We start from the raw sequence: 16345 nt of genomic DNA on the forward strand, positions 1-16345 counted from the left end.
GCTTAAACTTCTCCCAGGAAGACTTCCTAGATAAGCCCACTTAATTCTTTTTTTTTTTTTTTCTTCAAGAAATAGAGTTTTATTTCATTATGACAGATTCAAACCAAGGTTATAAAAGCCCGAGGATAATGACTAACACATTCCGTGAAAAGATTTTGTTCCTGCTTGACAGTGACCTGTGCCAGACAGATACCAGAATTACTTTTGTCTTTTCAAAAATATCAAACGACGACCGAATTGGAAAATTTTCATGCAGTTCTCGTGGATGAATATTCCCAGAATACAATATAAAAGCTGACCAACTTGGAGATAGACCATCTCATTTACCTACTTTATCTCGATACTTCTTATACCTTATAAACTACGTTCACAAGTGGCTGACAGAGGCTAAGACTTCATTGAACCCACTTAATGCTGACCCCTCTTCCATTCTCTAATTCCCAAATGTTTATTAAACAGCTTTTTGGCTCTTGGTGCTGAGGATTCGAGATGGACAGAAACCTGTCCTGTGAAGCTTCTGTTCCATTAAAGGAGACAGATTATAACCTAACCAAAAAAAGTAAGAAACAAGATCATTTCAGAGGATGACAAGCTCTGTGAAGAAAATAAGATCAGGTGATGTGAGAGTGGTTGGGGAGGTGTCCTTGGTTAAGCTGGCTTGGGGATTTGCATTTAGACCAAAAGTCATTAAAGTTTTAGCCTTTCGATGATCTGGGGTTTCAGGGATAGGTAACAGCAGTGTTCTTTGGGAAACTGTCCAAGCACATCTGGGTTGACATTGGACAGAGAGACCAGAGCCAGAACAAGCTGAGCCGTGCTCAGGGATTGAAATTTTATTCAACAGTTAATTGAATTTGTGGGCTTTCTTGGTGGCTCAGCAGTAAAGAACCCGCCTGCCAATGCAGGAAACACGGGTTCCATCCCTGAGTCTGGAAGATCCCCTAGAAGGAAACGGCAGCCTACTCTAGTGTTCTGGCCTGGAGAATCCCACGGACAGAGGAGCCTGGCGGGCTACAGTCCATGGGGTGGCAAAAGAGTCAGAAATGATTTAGCCACTAAACAACAACTGTGGGGTTTGTGGGGGATTCTGAGCAGGGGAGCCTCCCTGGCTGCTGTGGGAGAATGGATGTTAGGAGAAACTCAAAAGTCAGAGGCTACATCAAGAAGCTGCTTCAGAGGTCCCAGCAGGAGAAAGGGCTGGCCTGCTGTTTTGAGAATCCTTTACACCAGAGGGCCTCAACCTGTTTACCCAGTGCTTTAAACTTTAGAGGGTGGCTTTCAGCCCTTTGGACCATGAACGCCCCAAGTCCAGAACTATGTTGACCACCTCGATCCCTCAATCCCCAGCTTCTCCCTCAATCCCTCAGGGATTGGCAGGAGGCAACGTGAGGTCCAGCAATTTCTGTCGCTCACTCACACTCCCTGAAGGAAGCCAGCTGTCAAGTCAGCTGGAAGGACAGAGCGGCAGGCCCTGGACAGACGCGCTCTCCCCCCTGTGGCTGCGAGGAGGTACTGCAAGGCCCTCCCTAACCAGGTGAGATCCGGAAAGTGTGAAAGTGTTCCTGGCTCAGTCGTGTCTGACTCTTTGCGACCCCCGTGGACTGGAGCCCGCCACGGTCCTCTGTCCATGAAATTCTTCAAGCAAGAATACTGGAGTGGGTTGCCATTCCCTTTGCCAGGGGATCTTCCTGACCCAGGGATCAAATCCGGGTCTCCTGCACTGCACTCTTTACCCTCTGAGCCACCAGGGAAGCCCCTGAGATTCAGAGATGAATATAAAGCAGGAATCCCGGCTTAAGGACAAACGTGAGAAACGGATGCACATCAAGTCATTTCCCCTAAGTCCGCTTTGGGCCCGGCTTCTTTCATTTCTTCATCAGCTATTTGGGGCCCACCCTGTGCCAGGCCCTGAGCTAAGCCCTGGGAACTGAACCTCCCCTTCCCCCTCATGTCAGTCATTTTGTACACCCCTCTCAGGAGGAAGGGGCTTCTCCAGTGCTGCTGCTGCTGCTGCTGCTGCTAAGTCGCTTCAGTCATGTCCGACTCTGTGTGACCCCATAGATGGCAGCCCAGTGACTCAATGGTAAAGAATCCGCCTGCAATGCAGGAGATGTGGGTTCGATCCCTGGGTGGGGAAGATCCCCTGGAGGAGGGCATGGCAACCCACTCCAGTATTCTTGCCTGGAGAATTCCTTGGACAGAGGAGCCTGGCGGGCTACAGTCCATAGAGTCGCAAAGAGTTGGACCCGACTGAGTGACTGAGCGCACTCAGGAAGAAGGTGAGTTACTCGCCCCAAACCCATCTTCCCTCCTCCCTGACCCAGACCATCAGTGTTGTATTAAAGAATAAAATCTGCCAAAGTATTAGGGATACAAGATTCCTGTTTTATTTCCACAGAGAAACTAAAGTAGGACGCTCCTTCTGAATTTTCGTCACGGTGACTTCAGGTCACAAAATGGAGCTGGTGAAGAAACAGCTGGGGTACCCACTGAGACTGGTGGTCAAGGAGACATCACCACAGTGTGTGGGGGGAGACAAGGGACAGGCAGGCAGGACCCCAAGCTAGAAAAGGCAGGTGTTGGCGCTCAGACCAAGAGCTGGGGCCCAGGCACAGTCTGGTCCCTTGACAACCCATGTTTCTCAGGGCCTCAGTCGCGGTCGGAAGTGCTTGTCTAGAAGAAGAGAACAGAGAAAAGGGTAGAACACCAGCCACTCCCAGATCTGTAGAAACCAGGCGTTCTCTCATCTCCCCCAGCTGCTGCACGCACAGTTCCCTCGTGTCCTGCCCATGCCACCTGCGGTCTCCTCTCTCTCTCCTCCCTAAAACAAGTATTACCCCTCCCACAGCCCCCTCCCCCTTCCACACACAATTCCTATCCTGTTCCCACTCCTTACTCTAGTGTTCGTTGCTGTCCCTGCCTGGCCCCATGAAGTACTCAGAGGGTGCATTCCCAGTGTTCTAGGTCATTTTTAAAAAACTCTTCCAAGTATTTATTTTAACTGAAGTATATTCTTCTTTTAATTTTTAAAAACATTTTTTGGCCAAGCCATGCGGGAATCTTAGTTCCCCAACCAGGGATCAAACCCACACCCCCTGCATTGGAAGCTCAGAGTCTTAACCCCTGGACAACCAGGGAAGTTCCCGGTCACTTTCTTATGAGTCTTTCTCCACACGCCACACTTGGGTGTCTCCTCCTCCTTAATACCTTTAGCATGTTCTTCTAGAACAAAGGGAATGCCCAGCCCCCAGCCCTGACCCCAGGTGACTGTGCCTCAGCTCCTGATACTCACCTACCAAAACTTCACCCACTGCAGCAGGCCAGGGTATGTCCGGGAAGCCTGTGGGGCAAGGAGAAGGTCTGAATGGACAGCGCATCGTCCCCCATGCACCTTCTGGCCTCAGACCCCTTCTCTCGAGAGCCAAATTTTCTCTGGCCCAGAACTTACCGAGGAAGAAACCGTGACTCCCCCCTGTAAAGAGAAGATCAGATGAGGTGAGGTGAGGGCCTCCATGACTGCTCTGTATCAGCCATGTCCTCAGGGCTCAGGAGGGGCCGGTGGCCCCAGCATGTTCAGACCAGAGTCATCCCAGAGATCCTTTGGTCTGACGGCAGCCTTTCGGCCACAGCCAGTTTCTCATCCTGCGTGCATTTTACCCAAGATGATACTGAACGTGGTCCCTGAGCGTGCACTGACCAAGGGGAGTGAGAAGAGGAAAGTTAGGTCTCCCTCTGCCTGCCCGGGGGATGAGCAAAGTGGATACCCACAGGAGTATTAACTGCAGCTTCACCTCCTTTCAATCAGCAGGCAGTTTCTGATCTCTCAGAAGTCCCAGAGAGCAGGGGCTTTATTATTCCAAGAGATGGAGGGAAATACTGGCAGTTCGTTTGTTTGTTAACCAGCCGAATTAGTATTCAGCATATTCCTTTACTGAATTTATAAAATTGTTTCTTTGAGCCTGAATAAAGCAAAATCCTCACTTTTCTTTCCTGTTACTTCCTTTATGAAAAGCTTTCATTTTCCCACCAACCAAGAGTTTCTGGGCCAGCCTCCTCTCCCCCAGAAAGGTCAGCAGTTAGAGATAGAGAGCAGATTTGCCGTGGGTCCTGTAATTTTTGAGAAGGCTTATGTTCCTCACTGAGAGGATCCCAGTTTTCTCCATGGCATGCGATGTAGTCACGGTTCCCCTGTAAACTCTTCTGAGTGGGTGGGCAGTTGCAAGTCTTACCTTAGCGGGTGTCTTGGCTGGGTACTGCCCGCCAAGGGCTGCAGGAGGTCCCTGCTGGTTGTAATTGTAGTTCTGTGGAAGGAAACAGTGGGGGGCGTGGGTGGGTAGGGGGACAGGAGAGACGGGATGAAGGCATTTTACCCCCAACCCCCTGCTCTGGCGGGACCCTTCTCCAAGCCCGTGCCTCCTCCCCTCCTCACGTCATGTGTTTGCTTCTGTAGCATCTCCTTAGCCACACCCACGCCTTCACCTCACTTCACCTCCCAGCCCAGATGGCCTGGCCTCCCTTGTCCTTCTCTGCCTCTCCCAGCATCTCAGGTGTCACTGAGGAGGTGGGCAGAGGAGACCAAGGAAAGAAGGGAAGTCTGAATCAGGTGGTCAGGTGGCAATTAGCTCACCTTAGCAGTCCCAGCTACTGCGTCTTGCCATCCTGTGCCAGGCTGAGAAAATGATAGAACCAGGCGTGAGGAGGGAGAATTTCAGATGGGCCAGACCAAGAGCCAGGTGGGCTTCCCAGGTGGCGCTAGTGGTAAAGAACCTGCCTGCCAATGCAGGAGACATAAGAGAGGTGGGTTCGATCCCTGGGTCAGGAAGATCCCCTGGAGGAGGGCATATCAATCTACTCCAGTGTTCCTGCCTGGAGAATCCCATGGACACAGGAGCCTGGTGGGCTGCAGTCCATAGGGTCACAAAAAGTTGGACACAACTGAAGTGACTTAGCATGCACAAGAGCCAGGCGGGAAGGGGCCATGGGCCTTCTAGGGCATTCTGAGGGAGGGACTCACCTGGCCAGCCCCACCTGCCCTCTTCTGAAGTGATGGCAAGTCCTCGCCCTGGAAGGAAGAGGGAGTCAGAACAAGGGCAGCCTCATGGTCCTTCAGGCCTTGCCGGACTCTCACCACCCAGGCTCTGCCCTCCTTCTGGAGGCCAGCATCCCACCCAGCCCACCCACCCCTCTCGGGGTCCGTGATAGGTGCTGCCTATGGTGAAGGCGGCGGTCCAGGAGGAAACTGATGGCCCAGATAGATAGAGGACAGGTTGCCACACTCAGTGGGCAACGAGGAGGAGAGAACAGGTTTGGCAGCCCCACCATCACCCAGGCACCTGCAGTACTGGCCTGAGCCAGAATAACAAGTGAGGGAACCTATGCAAGCTCCCAGGGCGGAGCCCCTGCGTCAGCCCCACCCATCTTCAGCCTGCAACACACCCTGCTCCCCTCATAGGCTGGTGATCCCTCTTCCCAAATGCTGTTCTCTACGGGGTCTTTGGAAGGCCCGGCTGCTTCCCACGGAGGCCAAGTCAAAGGAGAGAGAGGCAAAGGAGAAATACAGGAAAGCAGACAGAGCCCTTAAGAAGCACTGCAGGGACTTCCCTCGTGGTCCAGTGGCTAAGACTCTGCACTCCCAATGCAGGGGGCCCAGCTTCGATTCCTGATCAGGGAACTAAGATCCCACATGGCTCAACTAAGGGTCCCCATGCCAGAACAAAGATCAAAGGTCCTGCATGCCGCAACTAAGACCCAGCACAGCCAAGGAAATGAGTAAATGTTTTTTAAAAAGAAGAAGCACTGCAGATGTGCAGGCCACGTCCCCTCCTCTGATCAAGGCAAGGGGAAATCTTGCCTGTCTCTTTCTCAGGCTCAGGATCTTCTCCCCAAATCTGGCTCAACACTCCACCTTATCCATACCTGCCATTGACTTCTTTTTCATTCTTTCTGTCACTAACTTCTAACCCCACTACTAGCCCCAAAAACGTGGACACAAACTGGAGGACCTCAGGCCTCCACAGGCATTTTTTGGCTTGGTCCACATGTGTAAATTCAACTAGTTGTGAACAGTTGAAAGCCCTAGCTTTTCTAGAAAAAATCAAAACAACGTGTCCCCATCTGTCCAGCCTCACGTGCCCACGTGGACAAGGGAGCCGGCGGCCCTGGCCTCAGTGCCCAAGAGTCCTGATTCCCGAAGGCCACTAGCCCCATGAAACCCAAGTGTGGCCTTCAACAGGACGCTAAGGCCCTGCCCGTCCTTCCCAGAACTCAGATAACCAGACCCCACCACCCCAGCACCTGCCTGCACGCGACCTTGACCCTCCCTCCTCCTCCTCCCCCGATAGATACTACCCTCCCGCTGCCCTTCAGCTTTCCTCCTGAGTGACCCCGTTCCAGCCCTGAGAGTTGAGCTCAGCCCCAGGCCCCTCCATCTCCCCCACCCCGTGACCCCTGCCCCCTGCTCCCCCTGCAGTACCCACCCAGCTGTGGCTCCCCCCGAGCCAGGCCACACACAGCAGGAGCAACAGCAGAGATGAGACAGTGGCCGACTTCATGATCTCCCGCCTGTGGAGCCCTTGACTCGCAACCTCGGCTTTTATTCCCGGGAGGACCTCCCACCCAGCTCCTTCTCCATGACTCACAGCTTCCCTCTCCCACCCCACCTCCACTGGGCACACACACAAGGAGGAAAGAAGGGACTGAGGGAGGCACCTTCCCTCAGCAGGGAGGAAGCAGAACCGAATCTCCATGCAGCTGCCCAGGGGCCCCGAACCCTGTGTCCCCAGAGCTGAGCGTCCTGACCCCTAAACCAGGGGTTCTACAGCCCTTACCTCAGTAATGACTTTCCAGTTCAAGAAAGGAGTGTTGTGTTTGAAATCCTGAAGGAAGAAGGAAAGATGAGTGGGCCACAGGGAAAGAGGATTCAGAGGGTGGAGTGTGGCAGCCTGTTGTGAAAGTTTCAAGATCACGTGCAAGAACGAGTTTTGGCGCCTGGGTGTAGTTTGGGGTTAGATGAAGATAATCCTCCAGGAGACTGAGGGTGTTACATTGCTGATGGTACTGGTGATAAGACTTGGGGGAGATGATGCATCTCAGAAGTGGGAAGAGGGGGAATTTTGTGACAGGTAGACTGAGGGGTAGCTGCCTTGACGGAGGGAGGGAAGAGGGACAGGATCACCAGGATTCCCAGTTCTTCAAAGAGTGAGAGTTCTCCTACCTCCCAAAGCCGCCTGAAGTAGAGGAGGGCACGAGTGCTGGGGGGTGGGGCTTGGCCCTGTGGATGGAAGTGGGGAGCGAGCCGGTGAGCAAGGCGCCTGTCCCCAACCCACCCTCACCTGCACCCTGCTCCTGCTTCCCTCAGCCTCCAGAATTCACTGTGACTGAGGTCTGGGGGGAGCTGGTGCCTCTAGGGACACCAGAATACTGTTTTGGGGGACAGGGAGAGGGAGGCTTAGCCACCCCTCCGTCACCCCCACAGCACACGACAGCTTTCTTCTCTAGCCAAGTTCCACCCCCTCCACCCCCAGCCTCAGGGAGAACACAACCTCAGGTCCTGCCCCCTGGACCTTTCCACCTTACTACCTGCCCACCTCCCAGAGATGTGGAGCCGAAGTAGCCCCTTCCAACCACCCCGCCCCCTCCCCATCCCCCAGAACAACAGTGGAGACGTTAAGAAAGGAGCAGAGACCAGGAATGTGGGATAGCTGAGATTTATTTTGGAGCAAGCGTTGAGGTTAGTAGGGAGATAGTGGTGTTTAAAGAATGGGTCAGGGTGGGGGCTCCCCTCCATCTGGTAGCTCCGTGTCTGGAAGTCATGGGGTGCGAAAGCTCCTCTGGTCCTGGGCAAAGAAAGAAGTTCCAAGGGGGAGCTCAAGGACTAGGGATTCGGTGAGCAGTGGACTAAGGCAGGGGTAGATGGGACCTCCGCATCAGAAATCTACAGGGACCTTTGCGCCCATGGCTGTCATCCAGTCAAGTCCAGCTCTTGGGCTTGGAAACCCCCATACCTGCCAGGAACGTGTGGTCCCCTGTCCTCACTCCTCATTTGGCCGAGTCCTGGCTCCCTCATTGCCCCTCCCCCTACCATGAAGGAGGTGGATCTCTCCCTCCTCTTCTCTGCCCATCTCTTGTGTCCTGTCCCTTTCCTGGGAGATCTGCTCCTGGGGGAGCCACCCCCAGTGAATCCTGCCTGGCAGCGAGCACTCCCTTTACTGCCCCCCTAGATGTGCAAAAACGTTTGACCCCCTGGGAAGTATCTGTGCATGCCCTGGTTCTCCCATTAAATTCTTAAGTGCCCATGCTCACAGGCCTGAGCATGGTCCACGGCAAGGAGTCTTGCCCTTATCAGAGACCATTCTCTATGAAATAGAAAAGTCTGTTTTGTTCATTTCGTCCCTCCAAGCCAGGACTCTGCTGTAGCCGGGAGCTTCTGCAACTTCCATCTTTCAGTCCCCATCTTATTTCCAGAGGGTGACGTTCCTGAGATGGGGACTGCCTCTCTGTCTCCCCACAGACCATCTCCCTCCCCCATGAGTTTTGGAGGGCAAGAATCCTAGTCTGCATTCTTTTACTTGAAGGGTCAGGAACTCTAGTTTCTCCAATCTGGTGGCTAGTAGGACTGGGATGGGCAGGGGGCGTCTGACCGCTGGAGAGCAAGCCCCAGTGGCAAGAGGCAGCTGCTTCTCAGCTCTGGGCTCTCACAGGCCATAGAAAGAGGAGCCCAGTGTTGCCGTATTGTTCTTTGAAAATGAATCAAACAAAAGGATCAGTGGACCACCGATTGCAGCTTCTGCCTTTGGTATTTGAATCATTTATTTGTGCTTCACCCCCCATTCCAGTCCACCCCCTCTGCTCTGGAGATACATCTGCTATTCTGGTGTCAGACCAGCCCGACCAGGGCTTCCCCTGCGAGAGCAAGGAGTAGGCAGGGAAGAAGGACAAGGGGGTTCTGGGCTCCGAGCATCCCCTAAGATTACGTATGTGCAGGGCCCAGATTGACGCCTGGTGTGTTCATTCCCTTTTCCTTTCTCTCTTGACATCAATCCTCAGGTGAACTTTAGCTTCCCGTGATGATTCAGTCCATGCCCTGCCTCTCTCTGCCTCTGCTCCCTCCCTGGTTTCTGGGGATTAGGCCTACTTACTCTCTGGGGAAACTGAGGTTCAGGACTGTTCAGGTCTGCATGTTGAGAGGTGAAAGAAACCTGCTCCCTCCTTATCCCCCACTCCCAGCTGTTTTGAAATTCTCCCTCTCTTTTCAGGTCTCTGCTGTCCTTCCTCCTTGTTTTTATCTTTTCTTTTTAAATGGTGGAAATGGCTTCTTAATGACCATCATCACTGTTCCCTGGCTCACCTAGCTAGAGTTTAGCTTTCTTCTCTACATCCCTCTCTTAAAAAGATCAGAATGACGTGGCCTTCCAGCCCTTACCTTGTTTAAGGCATCCCAGTTAATGAAGCCCAGCTTGGATTTAAAATTCTGCAGGAAAAAAAAAAAGAAGAAGAAGAATGGCCAAATTGGACATAGTGTGATTGACTCAGGGCCTCAGGACAAGAGAGGTCAAGGGCCACTGCTGACAATCATTTTATTGGGTTGGCCAGAAGTTTGTTCGGGTTTTCCCAAAGACGGTATGGAAAAACTGGAACGAACATTTTGGCCAACCCAATAGCCCAAAGACTTCAGCCTGTGGGACCAAGAGACACAGGTTTGGTTTCCAAAAAAGAGTGAGCAGAGCACTCGTGCTGAACTCACCTTCCAGAAAGTGTCGAAGTTGAAGGGCTCAGAAGATGTCTGAGAGTTCTAAGGGACCAATGAGAAACAGAAGGAGAGTAAGAACCCACTCTGTGGGCTGGAGGCAGGGGTGGGAGGCACGGGTGTTGGGGGGTGGGGAGGGCAGGCAGGGGTGCTTGACACCACGGTCCCGACCCAAGAGGAGTGATGTTCTCACTCACCAAGGTGTTGATTCCACTGACAGCTTCGCCTTCTCCACTGGAGCCCTGCCCCTGGGTGGGGAAAAGGGGACTGATGATGTTCAAGGCTCCATGCATCCTGTCATGCATGGCGCCTATCACCTCTCTCTTCTCAGCCTTTGTACTGTGTACTCTCTGTCAAGCCATCCACCCCACTTCTTTCCACAGCACTTAAGAGCCGCCACCTCCAGAAAGCCTTCCTGGACTGACTTGCTGCTTGCTCTCCAGACTAACCCTACCCAGTCCCTTGAATCAAATCCATATTCTTTCTTCCCCCCATTCCTTGCTCTCCAAACACCACTAGTAGCCAACATGTAGTCCCACTGTGCACGGGGCACTGTGCCTCTTTCCACCACTTTCCCATGTGGAAACAGCTTTGCTTTACAGAAGGAAACTGAAGCAGAGAGCTGTCCAGCAGCTTTTCTCAGCTCCTGTCTCCGTGTTAGACTCCAGTGCCAGGACTCTGAACCACCTTGGTGTGATTACGATGCAGAAAGCTCTGCAGTAACTGATGGGGGTCAACAAGTTAGCTTCGCTGTCCCTGTTTGACACAAGAGGAAGCCCAGGCTCAGCGAGGTCAACTGACTTGCCTGGAGACACACAGATGACAGGAGATACTGCTGGTGTTCAAACCTCCATCTTTTAACTCAAAATTCACTGCCTTTCCACTTGTCAATTCTGTCTTCTTACATTTGGTTTTAAAAAATATCCCCTTGGGACTTCCCCTGCGGCCCAAAAGACTCCTCCTTGCAATGCAGGGGGTGCAGGTTTGATCCCTGGTCAGGGAACTAAGGGGTTTCCCAGGTGGCGCTAGTGGTAAAGAACCCGCTTGCCAATGCAGGAGACATAAAGGACATGGGTTCAACTCCTGGGTCAGGAAGATCCCCTGGAGGAGGGTATGGCAACCCACTCCAGTACTCTTGCCTGGAGAATCCCCATGGGCAGAGGAGCCTGGTGGGCTACAGTCCATAGAACCGAAAAGAGTTGGACACGACTAAAGCAACTTAACATGCATGCACGGGGAACTAAGATCCCACTGTGGGGCAAGTCCAAAAAGTAAATAAAGAAAAGAAAATAAATATCCCCTTGATGACAGAGGATGCGATGGTTGGATGGCATCACCGACTCGATAGACATGAGTTTGAGTGGACTCCGGGAGTTGGTGGACAGGAGGCCTGGCGTGCTGCAGTCCATGGGGTCACAAAGAGTTGGACACAACTGAGCGACTGAACTGAACTGACTGATTATTCTGTTATTTTTGTCTGTTTTTCCACCTCACTACGTATTTAAGATTTTGGTGTGCAAAAAGAAAACTAAAAATAGAATTACAAACTGGGAGGTTTCTTAAAACCTGCCTACCCATAAAAGGTTAGTGTCCCTGACATGTGAGGAGCTCTTCACAGAGCCTTCTCGCTGTAGTGCCCTCCTCCCCACTGGGCATGCTCCTCGTCCTCTCACATAGGCTAGCAGCCTCGGCAGGACGCTTGTTGGAAACCAGAGTCTCAGCCGCACCCCAGTCCTGCTGAATCAGAATCTGCATTTTCACAAGACCTCTGGGCGCTGCCTGTGGACCTTAGCGCAACACCTCCTCTGTCAGCTCAGCAGGTGCTGACAGAGAGCCAGATTTCCAGGATAACTAGGAGGGAAAGGTACGCTTTCAAAATGAGTTTCAAAACTCATCACCGAATTCTGTTCACTGGTCAGGTATAGGACATTTGAAACAATCCTGTTTCTAAAAGGACTGGTTTTCGTTCCATTGTTCACAGCCCCAGTCTGTGGTCTAACGTGAGATAGATCATGTAAGGACCTACAATTAATTATTACTTGGGAGCTAATTAGTCTTTTGAGGAGCACGCCCATGGTTTCCTCCCCCTGGATTGTAAATTCCCCACAGACAGGGTCGAGACAGAGGCTCGCATTAGGAGAGGGGTGAGAGGAGCTGCAGTGAGGAGGGAGCACCACTGCAAGGATGAACTGCAGTTGCTGCGGGTTCAGTTCTCACCTGACCCCCAGATCCCCCGGACACGTGCGGGTTGTCACACTGTGGGAGAGACAAAGAGAAGACTCTTGGTTCCCACCCAGACACCTAGTCCAGCCCTGCAGACTGCAGCCTTCGCACCCCAAGGCTGGCCTGGGTCCATCACCCTGTCAGCATCCGCCCTCGTTCCCTGTGGGGACTGAGGGAGCTGTCCTCTCCCACCATTGCCCACCTTCCATGCCTCTTCACACTCACCTCGGGTTTGTTTCTGCCACCACTTCCAACTCTGCTCCCCGAGGAGGGGCTGGGATTGTATCCCTACAAGGGAGAGCAAGAGTCCATGTGGGGGCTTCAAAGGACTTGGAAGGGCCCAGAGTTCCCGAAGTAGGGATTGTCCCCATCCCCTCACCCTCTCCTGGAACCTAGAGAGGAGAAGGGACCCCTAGAATCCTTACCTGGGAGGAGCCACCATCATCAGAATTTCTAGTGTCCTAGATGGAGGGAAAGCGGGTGGTACAGAGAGCAGTAAGTTATGGCAGCTTACAGCACCTGGCTTGTTCTTGCCTGAGACCTTTCCCAGAACCCCAAAAAAGCCAGCTGTGCCCCCTCTCTGCAGGCCCCCTGGTTGGAGCTCGACCCTCATCCAGCTCCCAGGTCATGGTCCCCGACTGACCCTCTCATCCCTCCTGTGGGGACATTATTATTAGCATCTACACTGAAGTTCTGTAAGTGTCCTTAAGTCTCCACATGTGGTCCTGTCCCTGTCCTCCTGGGAGCTTCCCAAATAAGTGTCATGTTTCCCTGGGCCCACCTCTCTGGCTCCATCCACCACCCCAGCTCTGGTCAGATTCATCAAGTAGACATGCCTGCAGGAGCAGAGGTTAGACAGGAGACAGCATCCCCCATCACCAAGTGGATGGCAAGGGGCTAGGGTAAACGCAGTAAACTAATTCCAGTAAATTCTTCTGGAATTAGAGGGCACGTGTCAGTGGCACCGCCTGGTGGGGCTTGAAGGTGGGCAACATGAGCTGGGGGGCCTGGGATGACAACTCCATTGACGCCAGCTACCCTGGGGCGGGCAGTTTTCAGGAAGACCCTGGAGTGAGTGTCCTCAGCAGGGACCATCAGGGGCCCCATCTCTGCCTTCAACAAAAGAGTAGAACATACCGAGCTGGACCCGGAGCTGCCGCTGCTGCCTGCATTGCTGCCTCCACCGTTACTGCTGCCGCCGCCATTGCTGCCTCCACTGTTACTGCTGGTGCTTCCATTGCCGCCGCCGCCATTGCCGCCGCCGCCATTGCCGCCGCCGCCATTGCCGCCGCCGCCATTGCCGCCGCCGCCATTGCTGCCTCCACTGTTACTGCTGGTGCTTCCATTGCTGCCGCCATTGCTGCCGCCACTGCTGCCGCCACCATTAGTGCTGGCGCCACTGCTGCTGCTTCCCTGAGGAGCAGGAAGAGACCAGCGTCAGTCACTTCAGTCCTGTCCGACTCGGTGCGACCCCAAGGACTGCAGCCCGCCAAGCTCCTCTGTCCATGGGATTCTCCAGGCAAGAAGACTGGAGTGAATAGCCATTGCCTTCTCCAGGGGATCTTCCCCACCCAGGGATCCAACCCTGATCTCCTTCATTGCAGGCAGATTCTTTACCGTCTGAGCCAAGAGACCAGAGTGAGGTCTAAAGATGAGAACACCAAGGGAGAAGGCTTTCCTCCCTCTCCCTCCTCCCTCAGGAATATTTCCCGCCCAGTGTGAGCTGAGTAGAGTTTCTCTGTCTCCTCCCCGTGCAAAAATGCTTCAGGTTGCCCCGTCCTCTTACCCCAGGGTTGCCAGAGCTTCCACCTGAGCCAGGGGGGGTGGTGCACTGTGGAGGGAAGGGGACGGGTGGGGTTCCAGCCGAAGCTGTTCCCCGGGGCCAGCCTCTCCTGCATCCTCAGCTTGGCTTCCTGTCCGGGTGCCTCTCTCCCTCCAAGCCTAGCTCACTCTTCTCATCCTAGTCCCCACACCCGTCTCTCCCCAACTAGTCTGTTTCTTCCTTCCATCCCTCCCCTGCCCATCTTTCTCTCTGCTGTGTCTCTCCCAGTTTCTATCACATGCATCCAGACACCTCTGCCTCTCCAGGCTATTCCTCTTACTTCTGTATTTCTGTTGTTGTTGCTTCTCACTGAACCAGGTTTGGGCACGGTTCCCTGCAGGAAGGGTGAGATGAGCTTGGGATCAGGAAGGACACGGGGGAGGTGCCAAGAGTGTGGGCTTGAGGGCACGGAGGGGGCAAGCATCAGGGTTGATGGTTACTTTACCTGAGAGTTGGCCCCCGAGTTGAATGCCCCTCTGTGGCCTCCCTGGCCCCAGGAGCCTCCCTGAGCATTAGCTCCAAAGCTTCCACCTGAGCCTCCAGAGAACACGTGGTCTTGGGTGTCCCCTGGGCCTCCAGAGCTGCCCTGAGAGCCAGGAATGCCATAGCCTCCGGATGGAGGCTGCCCATTGGTTCCCTGAAAGAACGACATGGCTGTACTGAGTGTGTGTGACCTCCTCACTCTGGGGTGGAGGAGAGCGGACAGAGCAACTCAGAGAGAGAGGAACCGGAGCAGGACACAGGGGCAGGCAGGTGGAGAGAGACCCAGGGCAGTGGAGGAGGGAGGCCTGACGTGGAAGGATTGCCATCGATGAGGAGGCATCCCTCCTTTCAGCTGCTTCCCGGGATCCTCAGCCCAACTGCCCATAGCCTCCCATTTCCGCAGCGGCCTTCCAGCCACTCACCCAAGCTCCGTTGCTGCCGGGCGTTCCCTGCCAGGACCTGTGGGCAGGGTCCACTCCGTGTCCGATGATATTCTCAGCCTGTCTGCCGGCCTCACTCCCAGTGTTTTTAAGAGCGTGGCTCGCTTCCTTAAGCTTGTGGGCAAGAGCATCCCCCAAGTGGGGGTCCCTGGCCTCCCTGATTCCCAAGCCCTCCGTCTTTCCAGTACCTTGGCCAATGGCCTTCTCGATTCCGTGGATGGCAGCTTCTCCCAGCACGTGTCCCAAGGCCTCTCCCACCCCGTGTCCAATGGCTTCCCCAACTTCTTCTCTGGTGTTCTCCTCTCCACTCTGCAGCGGGCTAGCCTCCCCACTGCCCAGGAGCAGGAACAGCAGGAGGCAGGCCAGAGACCCCTTTAGCTTCATCTCTGCCTCACTTCCTCTCCCTGAGTGTCTTCTTTCCACCCAGGTTCCCTTTCAGGCCCTGTCGCTTCCCTGATGTCTGCCAGCCCTCCTCCCTTCTCTCCTTCCTTCTGGCTTCTTGTTCGCCCTCCCTCTGGGTCTGCAGCCTGCTCTGTCCCTCCCCAAATGCCCTTGTCTTCCCAAAGTCCTCCTCCACGCCGCTACTCCTTATAGTGTAGCTTGGGAGAAGGTGGCAGGGCTGGGCGGTTCAGGGTCCCTCCCCACAGTGACTCAGATCCAACTACCCGATAGGGTAATGAGCTGTAATTGTGAGTCTGAGTGTCTGTGTTGAAACAGAGAGGGAGTCTGTGCATCAGGGAGGGAGGAAGAAATGGGATGAGTTCGGTGCCAAAGTGTTCTGATTTCCCAACCCCAGGAATTTGGGGTGCGGGGTGGGGGTGGAGGCATCTGGGGAGCTAGGCTGGTGGTGCCTCCTAAAGGTGGTGGGGTGGAGGGGACTTAGGAGGGAGGAATCAGACAGGATGTCAAAAGAGGGAGCGAGGGTAAGGAGCCCAGTGGAACAGACCCATCCTAGGTGTAAGCCAGCCTGGATCCAGGGCACCACGATGGGTGCAGATGACCTTCGCCAGCCTTCATCTCTCCCATCTCTCTCACCTCCCATACTGCCACCTACAGGTGAGAGCCTGACACTGCCATGCCTTCCAGCCACAGAGAGCCTGGGACCCCAGGTATCAGTCAGGGAAGGAAGTGGCCGTGACCCTCAGAGTGGTCATCAGGGCGTGTCAGTTAGCATCTGGGCTGAGAAAGCTGGGTGTGGAGCAGAGGAGCTGGGCGGGCCGGCCACCCCCAGGGAACGAGTGGGAGGGAAAGACCTAGGGAGGGTGCAGCTGACCCAGGCACCTATCCTGTTTACCAGGCCTGACCCAGGCACCTATCCTGTTTGCCAGGCCTGGAGGGGGCATGTGTGTGAGCTCACAGCCTGCTGTGAGGGCTGGGACTACACCAGCTCACCCCACCCCGCCCCTAGCTGCTCCCCAACAAGCCAGAACAGCACTGGCGAGGGAGGAGGGGTCAGCACAGTGGTCCTCTCCCCTGGGCCCAGCTCAGGATGCAGAACTCGAGCATCCTCCAGAGGGCTCATGGCTCGCTGCTCAGCAAGTGTGCCCGCTTCTCCCACTCCCATGAACCCCAGGTCCTCCCATTTGGCACTGCCTGTATTGCTGGGACTCATCACCCAGTTAGGAGGGGCCA

The 16345-nt window shown here is 54.3% G+C and overlaps 1 protein-coding gene across 3 annotated transcripts; it reads right to left on the reverse strand.

Moving 5' to 3' along the window:
- Positions 1 to 2364: 2364 nt before the first annotated feature.
- Positions 2365 to 15275, reverse strand: DMKN (dermokine). 3 transcript variants are annotated; one of them, XM_086352059.1, is made up of 19 exons: positions 14696 to 15275; positions 14236 to 14427; positions 14071 to 14124; positions 13755 to 13799; positions 13106 to 13381; positions 12394 to 12429; positions 12194 to 12256; positions 11963 to 12001; positions 9943 to 9993; positions 9743 to 9790; positions 9422 to 9469; positions 7214 to 7270; positions 6828 to 6875; positions 5015 to 5062; positions 4628 to 4669; positions 4230 to 4301; positions 3449 to 3472; positions 3293 to 3340; positions 2365 to 2673 (listed from the first exon to the last, which is right to left on the reverse strand). In XM_086352059.1, the coding sequence occupies exons 1-18, from the start codon at positions 15095 to 15097 to the stop codon at positions 3293 to 3295; spliced, it is 1593 nt and encodes a 530-aa protein (XP_086208185.1). In that variant the 5' UTR covers positions 15098 to 15275; the 3' UTR covers positions 2365 to 2673. The 3 variants fall into 3 exon arrangements, with proteins under 3 accessions (XP_086208185.1, XP_086208186.1, XP_086208187.1); XM_086352060.1 differs by lacking the exon at positions 4628 to 4669; XM_086352061.1 differs by lacking the exons at positions 2365 to 2673; positions 3293 to 3340; positions 3449 to 3472; ... (3 more) ...; positions 6828 to 6875; positions 7214 to 7270 and adding an exon at positions 7691 to 7835.
- Between the last annotated feature and the right edge of the window lie 1070 nt (positions 15276 to 16345).

This window comes from Bos grunniens, chromosome 18 (genome assembly GCF_055505025.1).
Source record: "Bos grunniens cultivar Pamir isolate PY7600 chromosome 18, Bosgru_T2T1.0, whole genome shotgun sequence".
Classification (NCBI taxonomy): domain Eukaryota; kingdom Metazoa; phylum Chordata; class Mammalia; order Artiodactyla; family Bovidae; genus Bos; species Bos grunniens.

Bases quoted from the DNA above. Each gene is read 5' to 3' on its own strand.
- DMKN (XM_086352059.1), bottom strand. From the start codon at position 15,097: ATGAAGCTAAAGGGGTCTCTGGCCTGCCTCCTGCTGTTCCTGCTCCTG. The intron at 14,125-14,235 runs GTAAAGTAACCA...CCCTTCCTGCAG, and splicing joins ACTCGGGGGCCAACTCTCAG to GGAACCGTGCCCAAACCTGG. The intron at 13,800-14,070 runs GTAAGAGGAATA...TTCCCTCCACAG, and splicing joins ACAACAACAGAAATACAGAA to TGCACCACCCCCCCTGGCTC.